At 38.4% G+C, this 22,844-nt stretch overlaps 1 protein-coding gene across 1 annotated transcript in view; it reads left to right on the top strand.

Moving 5' to 3' along the window:
* Positions 1-22,844, top strand: part of LOC124722327 (titin homolog) — a 296,877-nt gene that overhangs the window by 209,839 nt on the left and 64,194 nt on the right. Inside the window, exons 6-8 of the mRNA XM_047247504.1 lie at positions 7,614-7,747; positions 11,923-12,168; positions 13,334-13,756. Coding sequence (XP_047103460.1) covers positions 7,614-7,747; positions 11,923-12,168; positions 13,334-13,756 — 803 coding nt within the window. The remainder of the gene's footprint in view (positions 1-7,613; positions 7,748-11,922; positions 12,169-13,333; positions 13,757-22,844) is intronic.

Raw genomic sequence — 22,844 nt, 5'->3', positions numbered from 1 at the left:
ACCTACTACACCGATCGGTATGAACGATACAGAATAGGGCCCCAGGTCCGGATGGAATCCCAATTCGGTTTTACAAAGAGTACTCTATGGCATTAGCCCCTTATGTAGCCTGCATGTATCATGAATCTCTGACATCACAGAGTCCCGAGTGACTGGAAAACAGTGCATGTTACTCCAGTATTATATAGAACAGCAAGAGAATGGATCCACAATATTTCAGACCAATGTCCCTAACTTCAGTTTGCTACAGAATCCTTGAACATATTCTCAGTTTTAATATATTAAACTTTCTTGATACTGAAAAGCATATGTCCACGGATCAGCATGGTTTTAGAAAACATCACTCGTGCAAAACTCAGCTTGTCCTTTTCTCACACGATATACTGTGAACTATTGATGAAAGGCACCAACCAGATTCCATATTTCTAGATTTCTGGAAAGCATTTGACATGGTGTCCCATTGCAGGCTGTTAATGAAGGTATGGGCATATGGAATAAGTTCACAGATTTGCGAGTGGCTTGAAGACTTCTTAAGTAATAGAATCCACTATGTTGCCCTCGACAGTGAGTGTTCATCGGAGACAAAGGTATTGTTAAGAGTGCCCCACAGATGTGTGATAGGACCGCTGTTGTCCTCTATATACATAAATGATTTGGTGGACAGCGTGGGCAGCAATCTGCTGTAGTTTGCTGATGACACTGTGGTGTATGGTAAGCGGTCGAAGTTGTGAGACTGTAGGAAGATACAAGACAATTTAGACAAAATTGTTAATGGTGTGATGAATGGCAGCTAGCTCTAAATGTGGAAAAATGTAAGTTAATGCAGATGAGTAGGAAGAACAAACCTGTAATGTTCAGATACAGTATTACTAGTGTCCTGCTTGACACAGCCAGGTTGCTTAAATATCTGGGCGTAACGTTGCAAAGCAATATGAAATGGATGTAGATGCACCTCATGAATGTTGGCAGAAGTTACTGAAAATGGCTGATGCTTCCTCACCTAATAACACAAACATGTGGGTGCTTGTCAGTGGTCATGCTGATGTCTTGGCTTTGTCCTCAGCCACGCAGATATGACGTGCTTGCACTCACTTGCAAATAGGTTGCGAATCTGCAGTGTGCGCATGTGCAATATGCTTCTCTTATCAGAGTTGGGCAACTTTTATTCAAATGACAAAGTGGTGAATACAGATTATTCATTATTTGCAAATAACAAATAAAAATATTTACTCAGAATATTATTCATTTACATGAATAAAAAATTTATTTCTTATCTGTGAATAGAAAACGTTACAAACAATAGATAAATTTGAAATTGAATTATATTTATTGCTCTAATGTTTTGTCATGTATTAAGAAAATTTACTTTCTGCTGCTTTTAAATTAGTTTTCAGAAGAACTCTTTTTTTTTCCAGACATCTCATCAAAAAATTTATATTACTTTCGAAGATTCACCCTCATGACATACTAAAGAAAATATGTTCTACACATCTATTATGTATAAAGGATATTGGTACATGACGTATCCTGACATTGTCTTTATTTCAGGAGAGCGATACGAATCACCACTATCTTCAGCAAAAATTGAGATGCCATCTATTCCGCTGTAGTCCTTAGCAAATAATCCATTGTAGTTCCACCTTAGCTTCTCTTCCCACATCACGTTCAAAATAAAAATTTCTTTTTACTACATAAGATCATTTGAAACTCCTGATCTGATTTCTTCGACATTTCTGTAGCTTGTTGTAATCCTCCCTGGGTCATGAGCAGCAATGCAGGTTAACTATTTGTCTCTAAATTATGTGTAAGACATTGCTGGAGTAAGTGCAGTTGGTGTAGAAAGGTGAAAAAAGTCTTCAATTGTCTCTTGAAATTTTCGCAAAAGAAAACATGACCCACTGAGGTACATTTCTGTACAAACCATTAACAAGTTATTTATCAAATAGAAACTCCACTGAGCCAAAGGAACCAACACTGGTTATAGATATCTATACAAGAAGTAAATGCAGGGAATACAGTGGCATTTTACATTATTCATTATGTAAGTTACAAATAATTTATTCATGAATAAATTTGTTTGAATGATTTACTTATTTGAATAATTATCCAGATAGAAATTTAATCAAATAAGGCCCATCTCTGCTAACCACAGCACCTTGTGCCTTCTTCCTCTCTGTGTTCATTCCAGTTGATAATATTAACTGGAATGAGTCCTATTAGTTCATTTACTCAATTTACTCGCAAGAACCTACAATGTAGCTGGATTGTAACTATTTTGTTTATTATAAACAGAATAGGCATTTATAATCAGTTGTTACACTTGCCATAATTAATCTTTTTCACTTGCTCTGCTCAAAATATGTCTTAATGTCTGTGTGGTTTTAGCTGCAGACAGAATGCAAACATTGTTTCATCAACATTCATTGACACAAATGTAGACTTCCACAGCTAATTCCATGACCTTCAGTAACATTCAGTATTCGATTATCACTTTACGTTCAGTTGCACATAATCATACTGAGTCACTGTGGTAATACTTGATGAACCTCAGGTATAAAGCATTCACTTTCGGCATAGTAAAATGGAAAGCTGGCATCTAAAGAGAAATTCTAATTCTAAATGTGTTCTGTTGCTTGACAGGCTCATTAGTGCCACTATGTTGTGACTAAGCTATATGGAGTCCATGTTTCCTTTTCCACATGACAGGGCCATGTGCCTGTTGCCCCTCATTCAGTGAATGAGCGCTGCATGATGCCAAATGAAACCGTGTTAGGAAACTGCTGGGCACATGCTTCTGCAACACGTGCAATGGGCAACAAGCGCTACTCACATCATTTTGTCATGTGGATGCAGTGCTCTAATGGAGAGTTGGGTCAGTTTCTTCCAATACAGAAGCTGTACACACTGCTTTTGTAATGTTTTTTGGAACCTTAGCCTTGACCTTACATGAACATTCTGCTGGCAACTCACCACCTGAGAAATGAAGCTAGGGCACATTGTTTCGCCCCATGGACACTCACAGTGTAATCATTGCTTCTAAGATTGTATACATACACATTAATCTATCTCATTGTATGCACAAATTCTTCTATCTTATCTCCATTTTTTCCACAAGTGAGACCATTTAAATGTTCCAGGTAGGACCTGCTTGTGTTTATCATCTAGTATTGTTTGATGAATCCATGCTTGAATTGGCAATCAATGTTTATAGTTTCTCATGGGACATTGTGAAAGTGAGGGCACCACCTCTCAACTTAGCCCAGATGATAGCCTCTGATTGCCCTAGTCCACTCTGTTAACATGGCAGCAGTCCTTAGCACCTCTAGAAACTGTAATGAAGAATGTCATACTAAAATGAAAAGAAGTTTTCATATGTTATCATTACATTAATGTAAAATACAGGATGGAATGTCTTGTGTAAAAGGGAGTGTCAAGCTAAATCTGTAAATGTATATTAAAAAGTGAAAAATGATATCTATAGCCTTTAGTTGGTATGCATGTTTCTAAGAGTATGCTGTATGTGCCCAAGAGGGCAGTATTATGCAGATGCATATACCCCAGAAGAGAAACTATTTAAAGATAGCTACCCTACTAGCAATTTACACCACAGATCAAAAGCATCCAGTTGTTTAGTTCTAGGCAGTAAGGGAATTAAATCTATTGAAATTCATTGCTGCCTGGATCTCCAGTGTAGTGATACATGTTTGTCACAGCAGAGAGTCTACAAATGGAGTTGCAAGTTCATACGTGTTGCGATATTACTGGTCGATACTTCTCATACAGGTCAGGCACGTGAAGTTGCTAACAAGTCATTCTGTTGGTAAACTACTTATTGACATTAGATAACATTGTAGTGACTGTAAATGTTAGTCATGATTCAGCATACAACATTGTGCATGATTTTTTTCCAATTTTACAGTATGTGTGCCAGATGGGTTTCCTGGCAGGTAACCTCCAAATTGAAACAATCATGTGTTGATTAGTGTGAACAGCTTCTGTATTGTGTGGAACAAGAAGGTGATGTCTTTCTTATAAGGTTCATTGGTAACAAAACCTGTGTCTACTACTGAGGAATTATAATTTTATGTGAGGAGAGTATGCTTGACCCTCTATTGGGATGAAAAGTGTCTTCTTGGATTACTACGTGAGGGAACAAAATGCTGTCATAGAATACGGAGCAGCAAAAGTGGCAGCTGTGAGGTATAGACCAGTCCTCCCGTACCTAGTCTTCCCTTTTCTAAGTGCCATTGATAAGCTTTTGGCTTAGTCCATCTTGGTCCATGATTCCAAGCACACTCTGTTGCCACAGCATCATTTATGCCACAGATATAATCCAGATAGCATCATAAAAAGTAACAACTATGAAGTTTCTGCCTTTAACATGGTTAATGTTGCAGCTCTGCATATCATTCATGCTATCTTTGATGACTTAGGAGTAAGGTGAGAACTCTAGTGGGAGAGTTGCCCCTCCAGCCACCATTTCTGCTGCTTCCTGTTACAGTGCATTATACTGAAACATAAAAAATCATATTTGTGTGATAATTAAATCAAAACGATATTAATTGTAGCCTGCAGATGTTTCATTGCAACATGACATTCCATGGTTCCACATGGTTCATGGACAGTTGTGAAAGTCACAGACCTGTAATTTGAGTGTCTTCAGCATCTGTGATACTTGCATGTTCTTACAAGGAAACCTCCCCATCGCACCCCCCTCAGATTTAGTTATAAGTTGGCACAGTGGATAGGCCTTGAAAAACTGAACACAGATCAATCGAGAAAACAGAAAGAAGTTGTGTGGAACTATGAAAAAAATTAGTAAAATATACAAACTGAGTAGTCCATGCGAAGATATGCAACATCAAGGCGAACGAACGTGTAGGAGCGCCGTGGTCCTGTGGTTAGCGAGAGCAGCTACTGAACAAGTGATCCTAGGTTCAAGTCTTCCCTCGAGTGAAAAATTTAGTTTTTTATTTTCAGTTTATGTGTCAAACTCTTATGTTTTCATCACTTTTTTGGGAGTGATTATCACATCCACAAGAAAACCTAAATCGGGCAAGGTAGAAGAATCTTTTTACCCATTCGCTAAATGTACAAGTTAGGTGGGTCGACAATATATTCCTGTCATGTGACGCACATGCCGTCACCAATGTCATATAGGATATATCAGACGTGTTTTCCTGTGGAGGAATCGGTTGACCTATGACCTTGCGATCAAATGTTTTCGGTTCCCACTGGAGAGGCACGTCCTTTCGTCTACTAATCGCACGGTTTTGCGGTGCGGTAGCAAAACACAGGCACTAAACTTATTACAGTGAACAGAGACATCAATGAACGAACGGACAGATCATATCTTTGCGAAAATAAAGAAAGTAAAATTTTCAGTTGAGGGAAGACTTGAACCAAGGACCTCTCGTACCGCAGTTACTCACTCTAACCACAGGACCACGGCGCTCCTGAGCTTACATTCTCCTTGATGTTGCCTATCTTGCGCATGGACTACTCAGTTTGTTTATTTTACTAATTTTTTTCATAGTTCCATACAACTTCTTCCTGTTTTCTCGATTGATCTGTGTTCAGTTTTTCAAGGCCTATCCACTGTGCCAACTTATAACTAAATCTGAGAGGGGTGCGATGGGGAGGTTTCCTTGTTAGTTGTTAGCAGAAATATTAATATTTAGATGTGGAGAAACCTCCAGAAATGTAGTGGCACTAACTGTCTATGTACATACACTGTCCAGTCACATTAATGTGATCACCTGTCAACTGGTTTCAGTAACAACCTCTCGCAGTGCAGATCACTGCAAGACATGCAGGAAGACAGTCGGTGAGGTTCTGGAAGGTACCAACAGGGATGTGGCGCTATGCTGACTCCAGTGCCATAGCCAGCTGTGCTAGGTTTCTCAGTCGAGGATCCGTGATGTGTACAGCCCGATCGAGGTGGACCCACAGATTCTCAATTGAGTTTAAATTGGGGGAGTTTGGTGGCCAAACCAGCTGCATGCAGAGATGAAAATGGTCCCCAAGGCTACATGGATACTTGTGCTGATCCATTATGCCTTCCAGAATGATGATATCACTCATGGAACGCCACAAAAAACTTCCCAAGACCATAACATTCCATCCTCTGGCTTGGAACATTCCGATAATTGTTGCAGGGTGTTTGCTTTCAGACGTTCCATGCCGTACACACCAATGGCCATCTTTCCGATGGAGCGTAAGACATGGTTCATCTGAAAAGGCCACCTGTCACCACTCAGTGGATGTCCAATTGTCTTGGAAATTCCAGCCTTTGTCACTGATGAACAGCAGCCAGCATGGATGCGTGAACTGGGCACCTCCTGCAGAAGCCTGTACACAGCAGCATTTGCTGAACAGTCATTGAGAAGACACTGTTGGTAGCCCCCTTGGTTCATCTGGGTTGTCAGTTGCTGAACATTGCACATATTAAACAATGAGTTTTCTTTTATAAAGACCCAACTACTAGGCAAAAGCGAATCATAGGTAGTAAATTGTAATAGTGCTGTTTCTTGGTTATATTATACTATGGGATATAAGTTCATGTACATCGTTGGTTGGACATATACATTATTTTGTCGATCATTAGATTTGGAATGGTTAGGAAAATGTAAAATAACATAAAAGGTGCGTTCATATTCTGTTTGATATTTTTCCTCATTACTGCAAAATGTGAAAGTTGTTGACTAATTGAAACATAATAGATATTACTGCTACAATTACGTTGACGTGTTGACTGTGATAAGAAACTAATCATATTTCTACTTCCTCCATCACAGCAGTAATCATAATATCATTTCTTGTATTATTTATTTTATTTACTCTTCTTTCAGCCAATTTGCATCCCCTCCCTTTCTTTCTGTTTGCCCCTTACTTATCTCCATTCTCTCTTTCTCTCACTCTCACCACTCTATTCAACAAAAAAGTCAATGTTCATGGGTAGTTTTTATGTGCTTGCCTGGCATTCAGCACTTCATTTAAAAGGTAGCTAGTGCTCTGTGACCTCAGTTATTATTTACATCCCAGCCAAGACTTTCCTATGTGATAATAGAATGTGTATTTAACACCTTTATTTTTTTTTATGTTGAGTGTTTGAACTAATCCATTACCTAGTTAAACTCATAACGGAAACTAACTGGAATCTACTTTCAGTTAGTCTATGTGTGTGGTGGTGGGGGGGTGGATTCTCTCTCTCCTCACTTTTTTGTTTGTGATAAAACCAGTTGTAATTTAATTTTTTTCATAACTAGTTTTGGCCTCGTCATTCTCAAGTGGTACAACCAAAATTAGCATTTGTCACATAAGTGTCACAAAATAATCATGACAAACTTAAACACTCCATTTTGTGGATTCTTACATAAAACCATGACTGAGTTGGCCACAAACTGTCAGCAGATTTAAGAACGTAGGCAAAAATAGCAGTTAAGCTGGTTTAATGTTTACTGAATGCTGTTTGGAATGCAGGCTCACCTTAATATGTGGTATGATATGGTATAAAACATTATCTTTTGGCCTGAATGGGCTGTCATAATAAAACTGTATGAGTAACACTACTGTATTATCTTATTGTGACTTTTACCTTTTTCAATGAACAGGGCAACTTCAACAAGTAATGTAATGATGTTCACGGCTACTCCACTCACTCGACGTTCATCTGAGCGAGAATTAGATGGAACTGGCAAGAAGAGAGCAACATCTGCCAGTGGCCTAGACCGAAAGCCAGGTGAAGGTCAGTTGCACATGTTGCAGTTAACAAACTGTGTTCATACATTCATTTCATCTTTCAATAAATTGATAAGCTGTATAAATGAATAAACCATTTTCTATTGTGGTGATCACATGTAAAAGATAGATAACTGTTATTATGCTGTCACTGCTTCTAGTGGAAGAGTTTGTATGTAATGTTCATGCAAGCTGATTATGCAGTAGATTTGTGCATGTAAGTACAGATCTGAGCAAGAAACAGTTAAACAACAAAATATTTGTGTGCCAAGTGAAGGCAGACATTTTTGAAGCCATGTTCCTGTTGCAGATATAATGCTACATTTAAAAAATCCAGTTAAGATGCTGTGATACCAGTAGAATAAGGGAAAAAATCCTGTGTCATAACGTACTTAAAAAAAAAAAAATTCAATGAGCCACTACTCTGAATGTGTTCCACTTATTGTTCATGCTGTTACGTAGAGTTGAGTCTTTCTGAGTCTTATAAGGTAGAAACAACTGCATAAGGAAAAACATGAGCTGTATTCCTAATGTCCATCCTACATGCCTAAATTATTGTCTTTACATTTGTTGTGATTGTTATGACAAGCATTTCAAGAATTATTTTTCAGTTTGTTTGTGCTTATATCACCATTCATGTTTGCATGTTCTGGTGCAAGTTAAGGAGCAACTGTTCCAGTATGAAGTGTGAAATTTCTTAAAAATTTCTGCAGTAGTTAAAACTGCCAAAAAAAAGTAATGAAAAGAACAATTTTAGCATGTGTATATATAGACCCATATAAAACTTTAAGATGAAAGAAACTGAATTATTTTCAGTTTTCAGAAGTAATTTGTAAATATAGTAATTAAATGCAAGTAGCAGCTACTAGGAAACGCTGGTTATAGAGCATTATGTTTTCTGTGAAGTCGTCAGACCTAAGTCAGAAGATATAAGTAGTGTTGATCACTTGGGATAAGGCAGTGTCGAAGAATGTAATAAAACTGAGAGAAGCATAAGAAAATATTAGTACAAGGTGTTTGTGGAGATGTTATTCTTCTTGATAATGTAGACTGCTTACAAACTTTGTATTAAAACTTCAAACCAAATGAAAATAGATAAAAGGGCAACTTCTTGCTATAAGTAGCACTGCCAAATCCACACACATAAATAACGGGTGATGGACCTCAAGCTTTCAGAGAAGTGAGAAAAATGGGAAGAGAGTATATGCATGTTTTGAACAAGCATATTGGATAATTTATTAAATTTAGGCCATGCAACCATGCAAATTACAACTCTTTCAATTATTTTGGCTGTGTATCTTCCTTCTGGCAACCGCCTTGCCACAGTGGTAACACCGGTTCCCCTGAGATCACCGAAGTTAAGTGCTGTCTGGCGTGGTTGGCACTTGGGTGGGTGACCATCCAGGCCACCATGCGCTGCTGCCATTTTTCGGGGTGCACTCAGCCTCATGATGCCAATTGAGGAGCTCCAGGCCACCATGCGCTGCTGCCATTTTTCGGGGTGCACTCAGCCTCGTGATGCCAATTGAGGAGCTACTCGACCGAATAGTAGTGGCTTTGGTCAAGAATACCATCTTATGACTGGGAGAGCGGTGTGCTGACCCCACGCCCCTCCAATCCGCATCCTCCACAGAGGATGACACGGCGGTCGGATAGTCCCAGTAGGCCACTCGTGGCCTGAAGACGGAGTGCGGAGTGTATCTTTCTTCAATCCTCAAGTGAACCAAGAGATGGACGACAGTGTGCAAAGAGAGCCCTTATGTGCTCCATCCTGGAGGTGCTGCATGTGCAAGTCTACACCACAGATGCTGGCTGATATCAAAGAGTTGCATTTTGCAAATGGTGACACTGAGTAAGTGTTTAAGGAGACCAAACAGCTGAGGTCATTACTCTCCTATTCACCCCTGCCGCCCTCCCCCCCCCCCCCCCCCCCCAACTTCCCCCCCCCCCCCCCTCTCTAAAGGGCAGATGCAGAATACCCAATCTGTCTGCACATAGTGTAAATGCTGCATGCAAGTGTGACAGAGTGTTCTAAATGTTTACGTAGCATGTACCTGAGGCAGGACATGGCAGCCAGCCCACTGTTCACCTAATGTGATGTGAGAAACTGCCTAAAAACCACATCCAGGCCAGCCATCACACCAACCACGTGTAGTTAATCAATCATGTGGATTCGATCCAGGGCAATGATACTTCCCTGTCCTGGAAGCAGTCGCTTTAACATGCACGGCCACCCATGGTGGTGCACATAAATATTGGTCACTCTGTGGACTACAGTGATTTGAAGATATGAGTGGACTACAGTGATATGAAGATACGAGCTACTTATTGTTTTGGGACTCTTATGTTTAAGAAAGACACTAAAGTTTGATTAGTGGAAGATTTAATAAATTATAAGAGTTATTTTAATTTGGGCAGTGCATGTAATCTGGCACTTGCTATAATTAAATTGCAGAGAAGTCAGCATGGTTCTGTCACTACTAAAGATGCATTGAACACCTCCACCTGCCTTAGGGGCATACGTCTGCAAGGTATTTGTTGCTGGCCAGCATCTGTGGTACAGGTTCACATGCTCAGTACTGCCACAGTGGAACATGTAAGGCCACATTTGACACCATATCAAAGTCTCTTGGTTCATTCTGAGGATGGCTAGAAGGGACAAAGCCAAAAATATCAGTGGTAGAGTATGAATTTGCACAGCTGCATGCTTGAAATCTAATTGATTGTTCATTACGCTGTGAAAGCTGACAGTGCACATAAAGTGTACCGAAATTTACCTAGAGGTAGGATTAAATGAAAATTTACTGTGGGGTGTTATATTAAAAGTTTTTTTCCTTTATAACATTTCTAATACTATTTGTTTAAGGCATTTCAGGAGTGCCAAAACTTCATTATTTACCTAATTATTCCCCACTGAATCAACAAACTTTATTGTCAGTGAGAGACATATTTTGGATACATTCAGTCATTGTCTGTATGTATTCTTTGAATAAAATACAAAGCACCTGTATTTTCTTGTTAGTCAGAAGATATTGTTGTTTTGCATCTTTTATGACTTAGTTTGCTTAGAGTTTGTGCTTGACAAACATTTGTTGTACAAGGAATGTTACTGGTGGTTACCAAAATTTCCCATGAAATGAAATGATTTCCGTATTGCGTACAAAGATGCAGCTTATATTCCTTGATGGTGATCATAATTCATTCTCATTCTCACTGGGAAACACATTTTAGTTACCAGACAATGATGTAGTCAAACCTGTGTTTGATTTTTCACAAAATACATGTTAACAGTGTCTTATTTTGTGGAAAAATGAGTTATTTGAGATTCTGTATTAAGCAGACCAATTAGTCAGAAAAGAGTAGTAACATGTAATTATAAATCAGGCATTATCTCTTTCAAGTGCATTGCCTTAGAGGTGTATATGAGATATCAAGAGATGATGAGATGAGCAAGCATGAATAAATGAAATGGGGAGTAGGCGTATCCTACTTCATCAAACACTGCCTGCATGGTAGTAAAATAACATCAGATAGGATATTTATGTGTGGGTCACGAGATGTTGATTCTTGTTGTTGCTGGAAGTTCTGTTATAGTCTTACCCATTTGTTCTCACTCTGTATGCTGACTGTTACATTCAACTTAGAAATTCTTGGCAAAATCGTATCAAAACTACATAAATTGACAGCATATTTTACCAGCATTGTTATTGCCTCCTGTGTCAGTTATATGACTCATTTCTCCTTCTACATTTTATTGTAGTGTAAGTATTTCGTAAGCCTCAACACATGCATTTTATGACAAGGACAGAGTATATGTGATCATAATTTCTTGTGCAGCACTCTCAAAGAAATTTTGAGGTCATTTATATATTGATATTTGAATGATAAAGGTATGGGGCGGTTTATTTTCACCAAGGTGCATTCAAAACACTTAATATAGTGGTGCTCTGATTTACAGTTACCTAACTTAAAAACCTTTTTCTGTTACAGACGTTTAAATCAAGACTATCAGAGCACCTACATTCTGGTGAATTCAGTAGTCATTGGTATATTGCTATTTTCAAGAATATCTTACTGCTGTGACTTCAGAACATTACTCAGTGTTGCAGAAATCAGATCATCCACTCTGTAAATGACAAAAATGGTTATTAATATGGACCAATCTTCAACCCTTTTTTTCAGATATGAAAATGTCCACTTCAATGTACGAAGTTTTCCACTGGAATGAATCTCCTCAACCTGTGGGTACTGCCACTCATCGTGCCCAAAGCATTTCTGGTGTTTATAGCTCTGATTTAGGGGCTCCTCCCCAGAAAAAACTTGATTTAGACTCTACTTTGTCAGTGAAAAAAGATGGAAGTAGCTTTTCAAGTGCCCCCCAAACACCCTCCTCTAATATTGCCAGTATTTTCAGCGGCTCCGCTGGTGGTGAGTTGAGATGTGCAGAGATGCTCACTCCTCTAGTTTTATTCCTGCAAGGCAGAAATCTGCCACCTAATAATTCAATTTGCATGATCTGTAAAATAAGTTCAGTCAGTAGGCATGTACCACAAAATATAATTACATTTAAACCCCTGTTGTGAGCTTTACGTTTTGTTGCTTGGAAGTAATTATTTTACATTTCTTTTATGCTGACATAGTTTGTGTCTTTCTTATTCACCCCGTTTCTTTCTTTTTTTTAACTTGTGTAAGAAACTTTATGGCATGTAAAAGAAATATGGAATGAGATTAATGATTGACCTGCTTAAGAATCTGACTGTACTCCACTTTTCTTGTTGTAGATAGGTTGTTTTGTGAATGATTCTTTTCTGCCAGTGTTAATTAAGTTTTAGCTTGTTTTGGAAACAACTTTTTGAACTTTACTATACCATCTGATGAAGAATTATGTGCTTCTTTCAGTTTTTTGTACGCCTGCCTAGTGTGATGTATGACTAAATTATCTTGCTTGTTTATGTGTGTAATGTATATGAATGGTTAATGTTTTGGCTTTGCTAACTTGCTATGTGGCATGCACCAACTTTTAATCTGTAATAACTCTCATATGTCAACAACAAGAAATACAGTATTTTTAATTAGTATAAATGAATTATCGTTACCAGTAAAAGAAACATTAGTATGACAATAGTCACAACCATATAATGCCATAACATATACTTTTAATGTATACACATTCGTAATTAAAATAGCGCCTTCATATCTCAGTTTTGTGAAATATTTGTGTTATTCATTTATTTTGCAGCAATGTTGCGTTATCAATATCACAAAAAATGGAGGAAAGCAAGTACAGTTACTTAGTTGGATAGATGAAATTGCCCGTATTACAAAACGAAACACAGGGGAGTGTAAAATTGAAGTAATGTTATATCATGTAACTTATTTTGATATGAAACACATTTATTACCATGAAGCACATTTATATCTGCATTATGGGATTGGTCAATCTTGAGCAGTGGGCTGATAAACTCCGAATTGTTATTTGAGTGTGCCTAGTGAATAATGGGAAACTGGGTGTAACATTTAAATATATATGTAATTAATTGATTAGGATTGCATCATCTCACACCACTGTTGCTAATGAGAACTATTGACACAGGTGAAGAAGCAGATGGACAGCAGCAGAATGCAGCGCAGACCATTGTACGAGTTAATCGACGCAAGACAGATCTCATGCCAACGATACCATCACCTCGTGATACAACACCCAGCTCCAGCAGTCGGCGGGCACCGAGCCGCTCGCCAGGTAGGGCGCTGTCGATGTCTCGTCTGGATGTGCTGTCTCAGCCTCGATTCCCTCGGCGCCAGGTGGCTGTTCCTACACCTGCCCCACGACAGCGCCTGGCATTGGGGTCCTCCCAAAGCATGTCACGTAGCACAGGCCACCTGGCAGCAGTAGGAGCAGACAGTCAGCTACGGCGCATGGATGCTGCACGAAGCATGTCACACTTATGTGGAAATGCACCTCCCGTGCCTCCTCCCCGTACAACACGGGCAGAAAGGTTGCGCCAACAAGCAGCAGGTACGAGAAATACTGGGAGCACGGTTCGACATTATTTTTCTTTGTAATATTCATGCCAAAACTAGCATTATTGACTTTTCTATTGACTTCTTAGCCATGGGAGAGTTTATGTGCAGTTACCAGGAATTATAAGTGGTGCCTGAGAGGTTGATCATGCTAGTACCGTTTTCAAATGCATTATGTTAAAAGTTAGAGGGATCCAACATTTGTTACAAACATAACCAACATTTGTTGCAAACAAATAATGTTGTTCTTGACCCTGTGATGCAAGAGCCACCATTTTTTTATGTATATGAGTCAAGTTGTTATACAGACCAGATGCATATTAAGAAGTAGCACTGTCATTTTCCAGATGCTATTATCATTTTTCATACCTCGGTTTCTCACATTTTCTGAAATCCTTTTCAGTTTCATTGAAGCTAATATTGGTTCCAATATCTCCTTGTTAAGTATTTTCATTTACACTTTATCAGAAATAAAATATTTCAATAATATTTTATTTATTTCGGCCCTCTGTTACATCAGTTCAGGGTTTTACATGTACATAAATCTTTGAATTACAGTTTACTTAAATAATTATAATAATTATTATAATAATATAAACAACAACAACAATAATAATAACAATAATAATAATAATAATAACAAAAATAGAAGTTAAAGAATAATTTGAGCCAGATTTTCATAAATCTTAAGGTCATTGGTAATAACAACACAGACCAGTAAATAATAATAATAATAATAATAATAATAATAATAATAATAATAATACTAGTAGTAGTAGTAGTAGTAGTAGTAGTAGTACAGGGTGGCACATGAAAAACCGGCCCTGAGTACTAGACTGCCCATTGGCGCCCGCCTGCTCATTGACACCCAGTTTAAAGAAACTTGGGACATTTTTTCAAAGATGTTTCCTATCATTTTCATACGAGCAAAGAGCAGTATACAGGGTTTGGTGACAAGTAACATACTACAAAGTCAGTTGAAAATGCAAAACAGGATTGATCCCCATATCTGCACACACCTGCTGTGAGTATGGATATTTGAGCACAAATGGTTCCAAGTCCGAAGAAGTTGGACACAAAAATTGTTGCAACAAGTGAATGTCTTGTCAACATATTTTACACTATATAGGGATGAAGCCCTACAGAATGACATGTATCCAAGAACTGAATTTTACTGTTGGCACTACACGTAGTAGCAGATGACGTTCACCGGGCATTCGCCATACCCACACCCTGCCATCAGATTGCCACAATATGTACCATGATTCATTGCTCCACACAGTGTTTTTCCACTGTTCAGTTGTCCAATGTTTATACTCCTTACACCAAGCAAGGCGTCATTTGGTATTTACTAGTGTGATGTGTGGCTTATGAGCAGCCATTCGACCATGAAATCCAAGTTTTCTCACCTCCCACCTAACTGTCATAGTACGTGCAGTGGATCCTGGTGCAGTCTGGAATTCCTGCATGATGGTCTGGATAGAAGACTGCCTTTTACACATTACGACTCTATTCAAGTGTCGGCAGTCTCTGTCAGTCAACAGATGTGGTTGGCCTGTATGCTTTTGTGCTGCCCGTGTCCCTTCACGTTTCCACTTCATTATCGCATCGGAAACAGTGGACCTAGGGATGTTTAGGAGTGTGAAAATCTTGCGTACAGACGTTTGAGACATGTAACAACCGATCACCTGACCACGTTCGAAGTCCGCAAGTTCCGCGGAGCGCCCCATTCTGCTCTCTCACGATGTCTAATGACTACTGAGGTTGCTGATATGGAGTACCTGGCAGTAGGTGGCAGCGCAATGCACCTAATATGAAAAATGTATGTTTCTGGGGTGTCCGGATACTTTTGATCACATAGTGTAGTAACTTATATAATTTGTATCTAGGATATGGTTGGTGTGATCAGTTCTATTTATGTCATTGCATTAAGAGCCAACATCACTCATAAAATAGATAAAACACAATGATATAACCACTCTGGCATTTACAAAAGGTCGTAAACCCTACATTGGACAGACAGGCAGATCATTTAAAATGAGATATAGGGAACACGTAAACTGGAGCAAAAATAACATTTCAGCTTTCGGCACACACCTCAGAGGGAATGAATGCTATGCTGAAAATATCAAAACAACTCTCACTGTTTTACGTAATGTCTTCAGAGGTCAATTAATGGACATTTTAAAAGAAATGCAAATGTACATTCTTACTACTAAGCACACACAACAAATGCTAAATGAGCAAACAGAATTGTGCAGCAAAAAATTCATAAAAAATTTCTATAGCACCTTAATCAGCTTATTAAAGGCACTCCATCCTGCGTTAATCACCAAATCAATACTACAAACTATACACTGAAAATTATAAGGGCACAACAATACTATTGTATGTGGATCCCACTGAAATATTAGCGAAACAATATGTTTCCTCTTAAATACTTTTGAAAAGGAAGTGGAATGTTATTGTACAACTGTCATGTGATGGAACACTGTGTCTACATGGAACTTAAGTTAGTGATATTATGAAATAAGTTGGATATATCATAGATTATATAAAACCTTATAACAAAATTTTTTGCATCAACATCTGTAACAAATATGACAACACCTATGATAAATAAGCCAGTGTGACACAAAGTGTAATTCACTAAGATCAAATGTTCCATTATGTATACAATATTGTTGTCATGTGGATCACATCATGCTGGATAATGAAGATAACGCAATTAAGAGCAATATGTATTATGCAAATACATTAACGTAATACTGTAAGGTGTAACTAGATCTGTGAATTTTTTTTAACTGATATGAGATACAGACAGTGGGAAAATGCTCATATTGAGCATGGAAAGGTGAAAATGCTCCTGTTTAAAAGACTCTGACTGAAAAGTGGGGCACCAAGATTTTTGAAACTGGGAAGATAACACTTCTAAATAAATGCCTAGAGAATATACTGTTAAAATTTGAGCAATTTGTTGCAGTTAGTTATGTAGATATCTCCTGCTGACAGTGAAAAAATCGTGAAAAATTGTGAAATTTTTTTTCAGGTTTTCTCAGGAACTCCCCATGAACTAAATGGTGCCTCCATGAGCCCAAACCCCTCAAAGCTCACTATAGACCACATTTAATGCAGAAATAACCAATTGATTTGTTCCATTTGCCCAAGCTGGAGGAAGTGTGTAATATTTGAACTTTGACCTTGTATTGTGCGATAGTTACAGTAAGATGATCCTTCTGTTGTGTATACAAATGGTCCCTAGCCCAAGGGCTATCAAAAACACTTGACACTGCCTTTCTACATCAATAGAATTTGAGGTATGAACCACAGAAAAATCCTGTTTTTACATGCGGAATTTCCCTACATATTGGTAGTGCATGCTATTGTATACGTACTGATTTAAGTGTGATGACATAAATAGAACTGTGCGCACCAGCCATATCCTAAATACAAAGTGAACCATTTTATCACTGATACCTTTTTATCCACATCCACCCATAACAAATTGTGTTCTCTGTAATAGGGGTCTTGTGAAAATGGGCAAAGCCCTAAACTAGTCAGCTAGTAAATGAACAGCTGTTGTAATAAAATTTGTAGTGATATCCTCATTTCAAACTTAGCTTATGTATAAAAATAGTGTTGATATCTAAAATCCTTAGAGGCTAACCAATATAATGACTTCACTCTATTCAGACTATTCAGGAAATGGTCCTCTTTTAGAGACCATACTTGAAGACTGACATTGTGAATAAATTCCATAGTTTATGAGTGAAACATCACAAAAATACAGAACATTCAGTTATTTGTGCTGATAATGTTAGAATTCACCCAGTTAATAAATCCACCATTCTGAGAGAAAACTTGTATGCAGCCTCAAAAGGTAACACAGCAGATAAAATATTAGTTTATAGCAGATGAAAAAATTGGGCGTGCTCATCAACCTTATGAGGTCTATATAACACTTTCTTCTTTTTTCAAATTGTAGAAAGGGGTTAACATGGTACTGGATGACAGAAAATGTGAGACTGGAATGTAATACCCCAGTTGTCAGACCAGTCAAGAATTTTACAGGTATAGGTGATGGCAGTATGCATTTGCTATTGAAGGCAGTCACACGTTCAAATATAAGGCTGTTATACTGTCAATGACTACTGGTATTGTAAGGAGTGTCTGAGCAGTGTACACTGAGTATTTATCTCTGTAGACAAAGATGTGGACCCCTAATGAAATCAATGAAACATGTATGTGCCAGGCAGAGTTGTGGGGGATGGAAAGACAATTGGATTCAATAGCCATGTTAGAAAGTTGCTATAAAATCAGAGAGATATTAATCACAGATTTAAGCAAAGTCAAACCCTGTTTTACAAACAAAATCTAAATGAAACCAAAGTCAGTACAAGGAGCATTCTGGAATTTCAAACTAAAATTTTGCCAATCGATTTGACCAAAAAATCCTAATAAGTTTTAATTTTATGTGAAGTCAGCAACTGGATCAAAATCAGCTATTTAGTCACCAAATGGCCATAATGGCACTGAAATTAAAGGTGACAAAGAGAAAACAAATACTGAATTAGGTCTTCTGAAATGGTTTCACTGCATAAGATTCTAATAAGCTTCTCATTTTAAATGTTCACATGAACACTGAAATGCCATAAGTTTTGGAAAGTAATTGTGGAGTAGAAGATGAACTAAAATCACTCTAGAGTGGAACTTGCTCACCCTCTAGCAGTAGTTTACTGTGTATTATTGGAGCAGCAATTGAAAAAAGCTGTATGCCACTCAGTTTTCGTCATGGGACAGCTACACACAATTGTAGGAGTATACCTCTGACGCCAGTCTGACCTGTTTGTATAGCATAACGTGCAATCCAATACCGTACAAGACAGGAAGGTGAGCCAGACCAGGATCAAATCTGTTCAGCAGATTGACTGTGGCTAGTGCACAGGCTAGCACAAGTGTGGTTTTTAGGCAGTTTCCCATTTTGGTTTAGGCAAGTACTGGACTGCTCCTGACTTTCCATACCAGAAAATGTGAGGTGGAAACAGTTAAAATTCACTCACATGCAAAATAAAGTTTACACATCTCACAAACAGGTGGCACAAATGACTTCACTCTCTTACGTACCCGATGACTGCGGCGACTGGTAGGGTGTATGGCTGGTTCAAATGGCTCTGAGCACTATGGGACTTAACATCTGAGGTCATCAGTCCCCTAGAACTTAGAACTACTTAAACTTAACTAACCTAAGGACATCACACACATCCATGCCCGAGGCAGGATTCGAACCTGCGACCGTAGCGGTCACGCGGTTCCAGACTGAAGTGCCTAGAACCGCACGGCCACACCGGCCAGCGTGTATGGCTGTGAAGTTAAATAAAAATAAAATTCAAGTACAGGGGACATCACAACTAAAAATTGGGGAAAACACTAATGAATAGTAGAAAGAGATCTCCGAAGTCAATTTGTTGTAGGATTATGGAACGCACTTTAAGCTTGTGACCTTATTGCAAAAAAATATTTCCTTAAAAGACATGGGTTCTGTTCACAGAGAAATTGCGAAACACAGCTCACCCTATTTGTTTGTAAAATCCAGAGAACTGTAGACAATGACACACTGATGTTGTGTTCCTTGATGTGCAGAACACATTCAGTAAAGTTCTACACTGTTATTTAATGAACAACAGATGACCTTACAGAGTTGGGCTAGATTTGTGATTACATTGAAGACTTCCTGGAAGACGTAAATCCACTTGATGATATCAGCAGGTTTAAGGGTACTTTTGGTAGTATTCTGAAGGAAATGTTAAGGACCGTTATTGTTAAAAAAAAGACACTGTCTGACATAGTTGGACGCACGTGTAACTTCGGATACATACACACCCATCAGTTGGAATGTAAATGACTAAGCTACAATTATCTGTGACACATAGACTGACCACCAGAGTGCATTAGTGTTGTTTGAGTTTAGTGTAGTTATCAGATCTTGTAGACTATATAAGGGGCGTGAACAGTGTCAGATGTTGAATGATCTCTGTAAATGATATGGAGATGCCACATACTCATGTGAGGCAGCATTATCAGCAGCTGATGCAGTTGGAAAGGGGCCTCATTCTGGGTCTCTATTTGCGCAACTGGTAAAGTTGTGCAGTATCCAGATTTGTGGGGCCTTCGGATATGACAGTGGTCTAATGTTGGATTATATGGGATTGTGAGAACAGGTGCACTAGTTATCAAGGTTCCAGTTGACAGCCTCTGACAACCACAAGGGAGGATCTCTGTATTATGTACCTAGCACTTGTAACTCCTTCACATCTGCCCCAGTCACTCGGGAACAAGTAATGGACTCATTGCAACAATCTGCATCATACTGCACCTTTGGTTGCAGACTTGCAGCAGCCGGACTGGGGAATTACCACCCGTTCATTGGCTACCATTAACACCACAACACTAAAACAACTGTGTTTGGAGTGGTGATGTGATTGTGATGTATGGACTGCTGATGAATTGCATCATATCATGTTCAGCTGTGAATTACAGGTCTGCATTACCCAGGAGAGCATCATCAGCAAGTATGGCTGCAATCTGTGGAGGTTCCATTCTTACAATGTTTTGGAGAGGCTCAGGGATATTACTGCTGGTGTCTGGTGTGGAGAGCATCAGGTATGACTACAGATCACAGTTTGTAGTGACTGAGGGAACTGTGCCGCCTTAACAGTACATCAAGGGCATCCTGCATCTTCATGTGTTACCTCTCATATGCTGGTATTGTGATGCCAGTTTTCAAAAGATCAGTGCTCCTACACACATTTCACATGGGTCTATGAACTGTCTTTGTGTGTTGAGGTACTCCCATGGTCATCAAGATCTCTAGATCTTCCCCCAATAGAACATATGTGTAACTCAACTCTGCCCCAGAATCCTTATCCAGAATTTCAAGCACCAATTAAACAATTTTGTACCAGCTTGTATCAGGAGAGAATACTCTGGTTGTATGTCATCCTTCCTAACTGAATCAGTGCATGCATCCAGACCAGAGGGGATGCAATGTCATACTGATAGGATGGGTGCTACTCCCTTTGCAAATTTGATATGATTTTGTAATCACTGAAATAACATCACATACCCTCTCAGCTTTTAAAGTTTTCGTCAGGCAGTGTAATACAGACATATTTAGTGGTATGCAAGTGCACACACTCATGGCTGTGTGTGTGTGTGTGTGTGTGTGTGTGTGTGTGTGTGTGTGTGCAGGCGCACGTGCATGTATGCACCTGCACCCGCATGCGGGTGCAGGTGCGCGCGCACCCGCTAAAACACACACACACACACACACACACACACACACCCCGGTATTGTTTCTGACCACAACTTAATCACTAGAAGACAATTATGTCTGTCCTGATTCATCCTCATAGACATAATTACTGTCTGTTATTGATTTTCCATCCTTATTAATCACATATTCTGGAATGAGCATCATTAATGAGAAAGGCCATTCTTCATCTGAAAATTGAAACATGAAAGAAAACAGTCATTCAAACTGATATACACTGATGGCTCCAGCAAAAGTGATACCTGTTTATGGAAATATTCTACCAACAATTTACACAATATCATGTGTCACGTACAGAAAAGTCTGAAGATGATGTGGTCATGCTAGTGGTTTGTGAAAATATTAATATTCATTTGATTTGAAACTATAAAATGAATTCTCCCTGTTGAGTAGCTATTAAACCAAAATCCCCAGGACTTAGAGTAACTGGAACTAAAATGTTACAGAGTATTGCAAAAAAGTATCTGTGCATATGCTATTAAAATGTTTTGGAAGTCAAGCAAATTCATGCACATTTATATTCTTATCATAGTGTAATTATTTAAAGATGATATCGCAAAATGACCAATTTTTAGGGTTTAGATTGGTAGCACAGTTACTACTATTGTTCCTCATATAACATTCTACATTCAGAAATTGGCTGTCATTTAATTTTATTTACAGTATTGATGATATAATATAAAGTAATGCTTTTTCAGCCAGTTGCCCTCAATTTATTGAAAAAATAGAAATAAATAATTTCGAACCTTGATCCCAGTTTATAATATTTTTGTGTTAGCATGATAACTGTAGTGCAGAAGTGCAGCTTACAGCTGAACTCTAACAGTGAAAGTAATGCTTCTATGTTGAGGATAGTGTTCCGTGCATTTCTAGAATAGTGTGTTGGTGCTCTGTGAGTGTATCGTTTTGTGGGGTGTAAGTGAAAACACTAGATATGTTTTAAAAAAGCAGGGTTGTCTCACCGTTTCAAAAGTGCAAAATTGTTTCTTTAATTATTTGATTGCCTGCATTATTAGCTATTTGTAATGGATTGCTAGACAGGCTTCTTTTAAGCAGCTGATAATAGCTGATAATTTTCATGTAAGCTTTTATCAAACCTTACAACAAAGCCGCATATGTTGATGAATAGTTAACCTAGAACATACCATCTGCACCTGAAAGTAATCTTGCTAGAAATGCTCATGGTGCATAACAGAATACTAGTGTGGTATTGTAGCTGCTTTTTACTGCAGTTTTGGCTTTCCTTAGTTCGTTTTATTGTTACTTTAGAATTGACATTTAGTGTATTAGTACACTACTAACTGTTTTGGTGTATAAATTTAATGCTAATTACATAAAGCATGCTAAAAATAGATACTGTGGCTACATGCTAGATAGAAATAAGCATAAATCTCACGTTTGCAGTAAGAAAATCCCAGTACTGATACTGTCAGAATGATTATTTGCCTGTTGCGAGAAAAATAAAATTATATATGGGACACTGTAGGTTATTAGGGGCCACTAATTTGTAATCTAGTTAGGTACCATGTTTCTACCAATAATATGTTGTTTCTCATTTTCTGCAGACCCTAAGACGGAATTGTTGTTGTAGCACGTTCAGAACAATACACACCAAAATCTTGACAACAAAAATTTAAAACACGTTTTACTTATGTAGACCGACAGTCATGTTGAAACAGAAGTTTTGTTTACAGACATACAGACACCCAGTATGAGTGTAGGGGGAAGAGTGTGATATGATGATAAATTATGC

This window comes from Schistocerca piceifrons, chromosome X (genome assembly GCF_021461385.2).
Source record: "Schistocerca piceifrons isolate TAMUIC-IGC-003096 chromosome X, iqSchPice1.1, whole genome shotgun sequence".
NCBI classification, from domain to species: domain Eukaryota; kingdom Metazoa; phylum Arthropoda; class Insecta; order Orthoptera; family Acrididae; genus Schistocerca; species Schistocerca piceifrons.
This window is presented reverse-complemented; position numbering and strand designations above follow the sequence as displayed.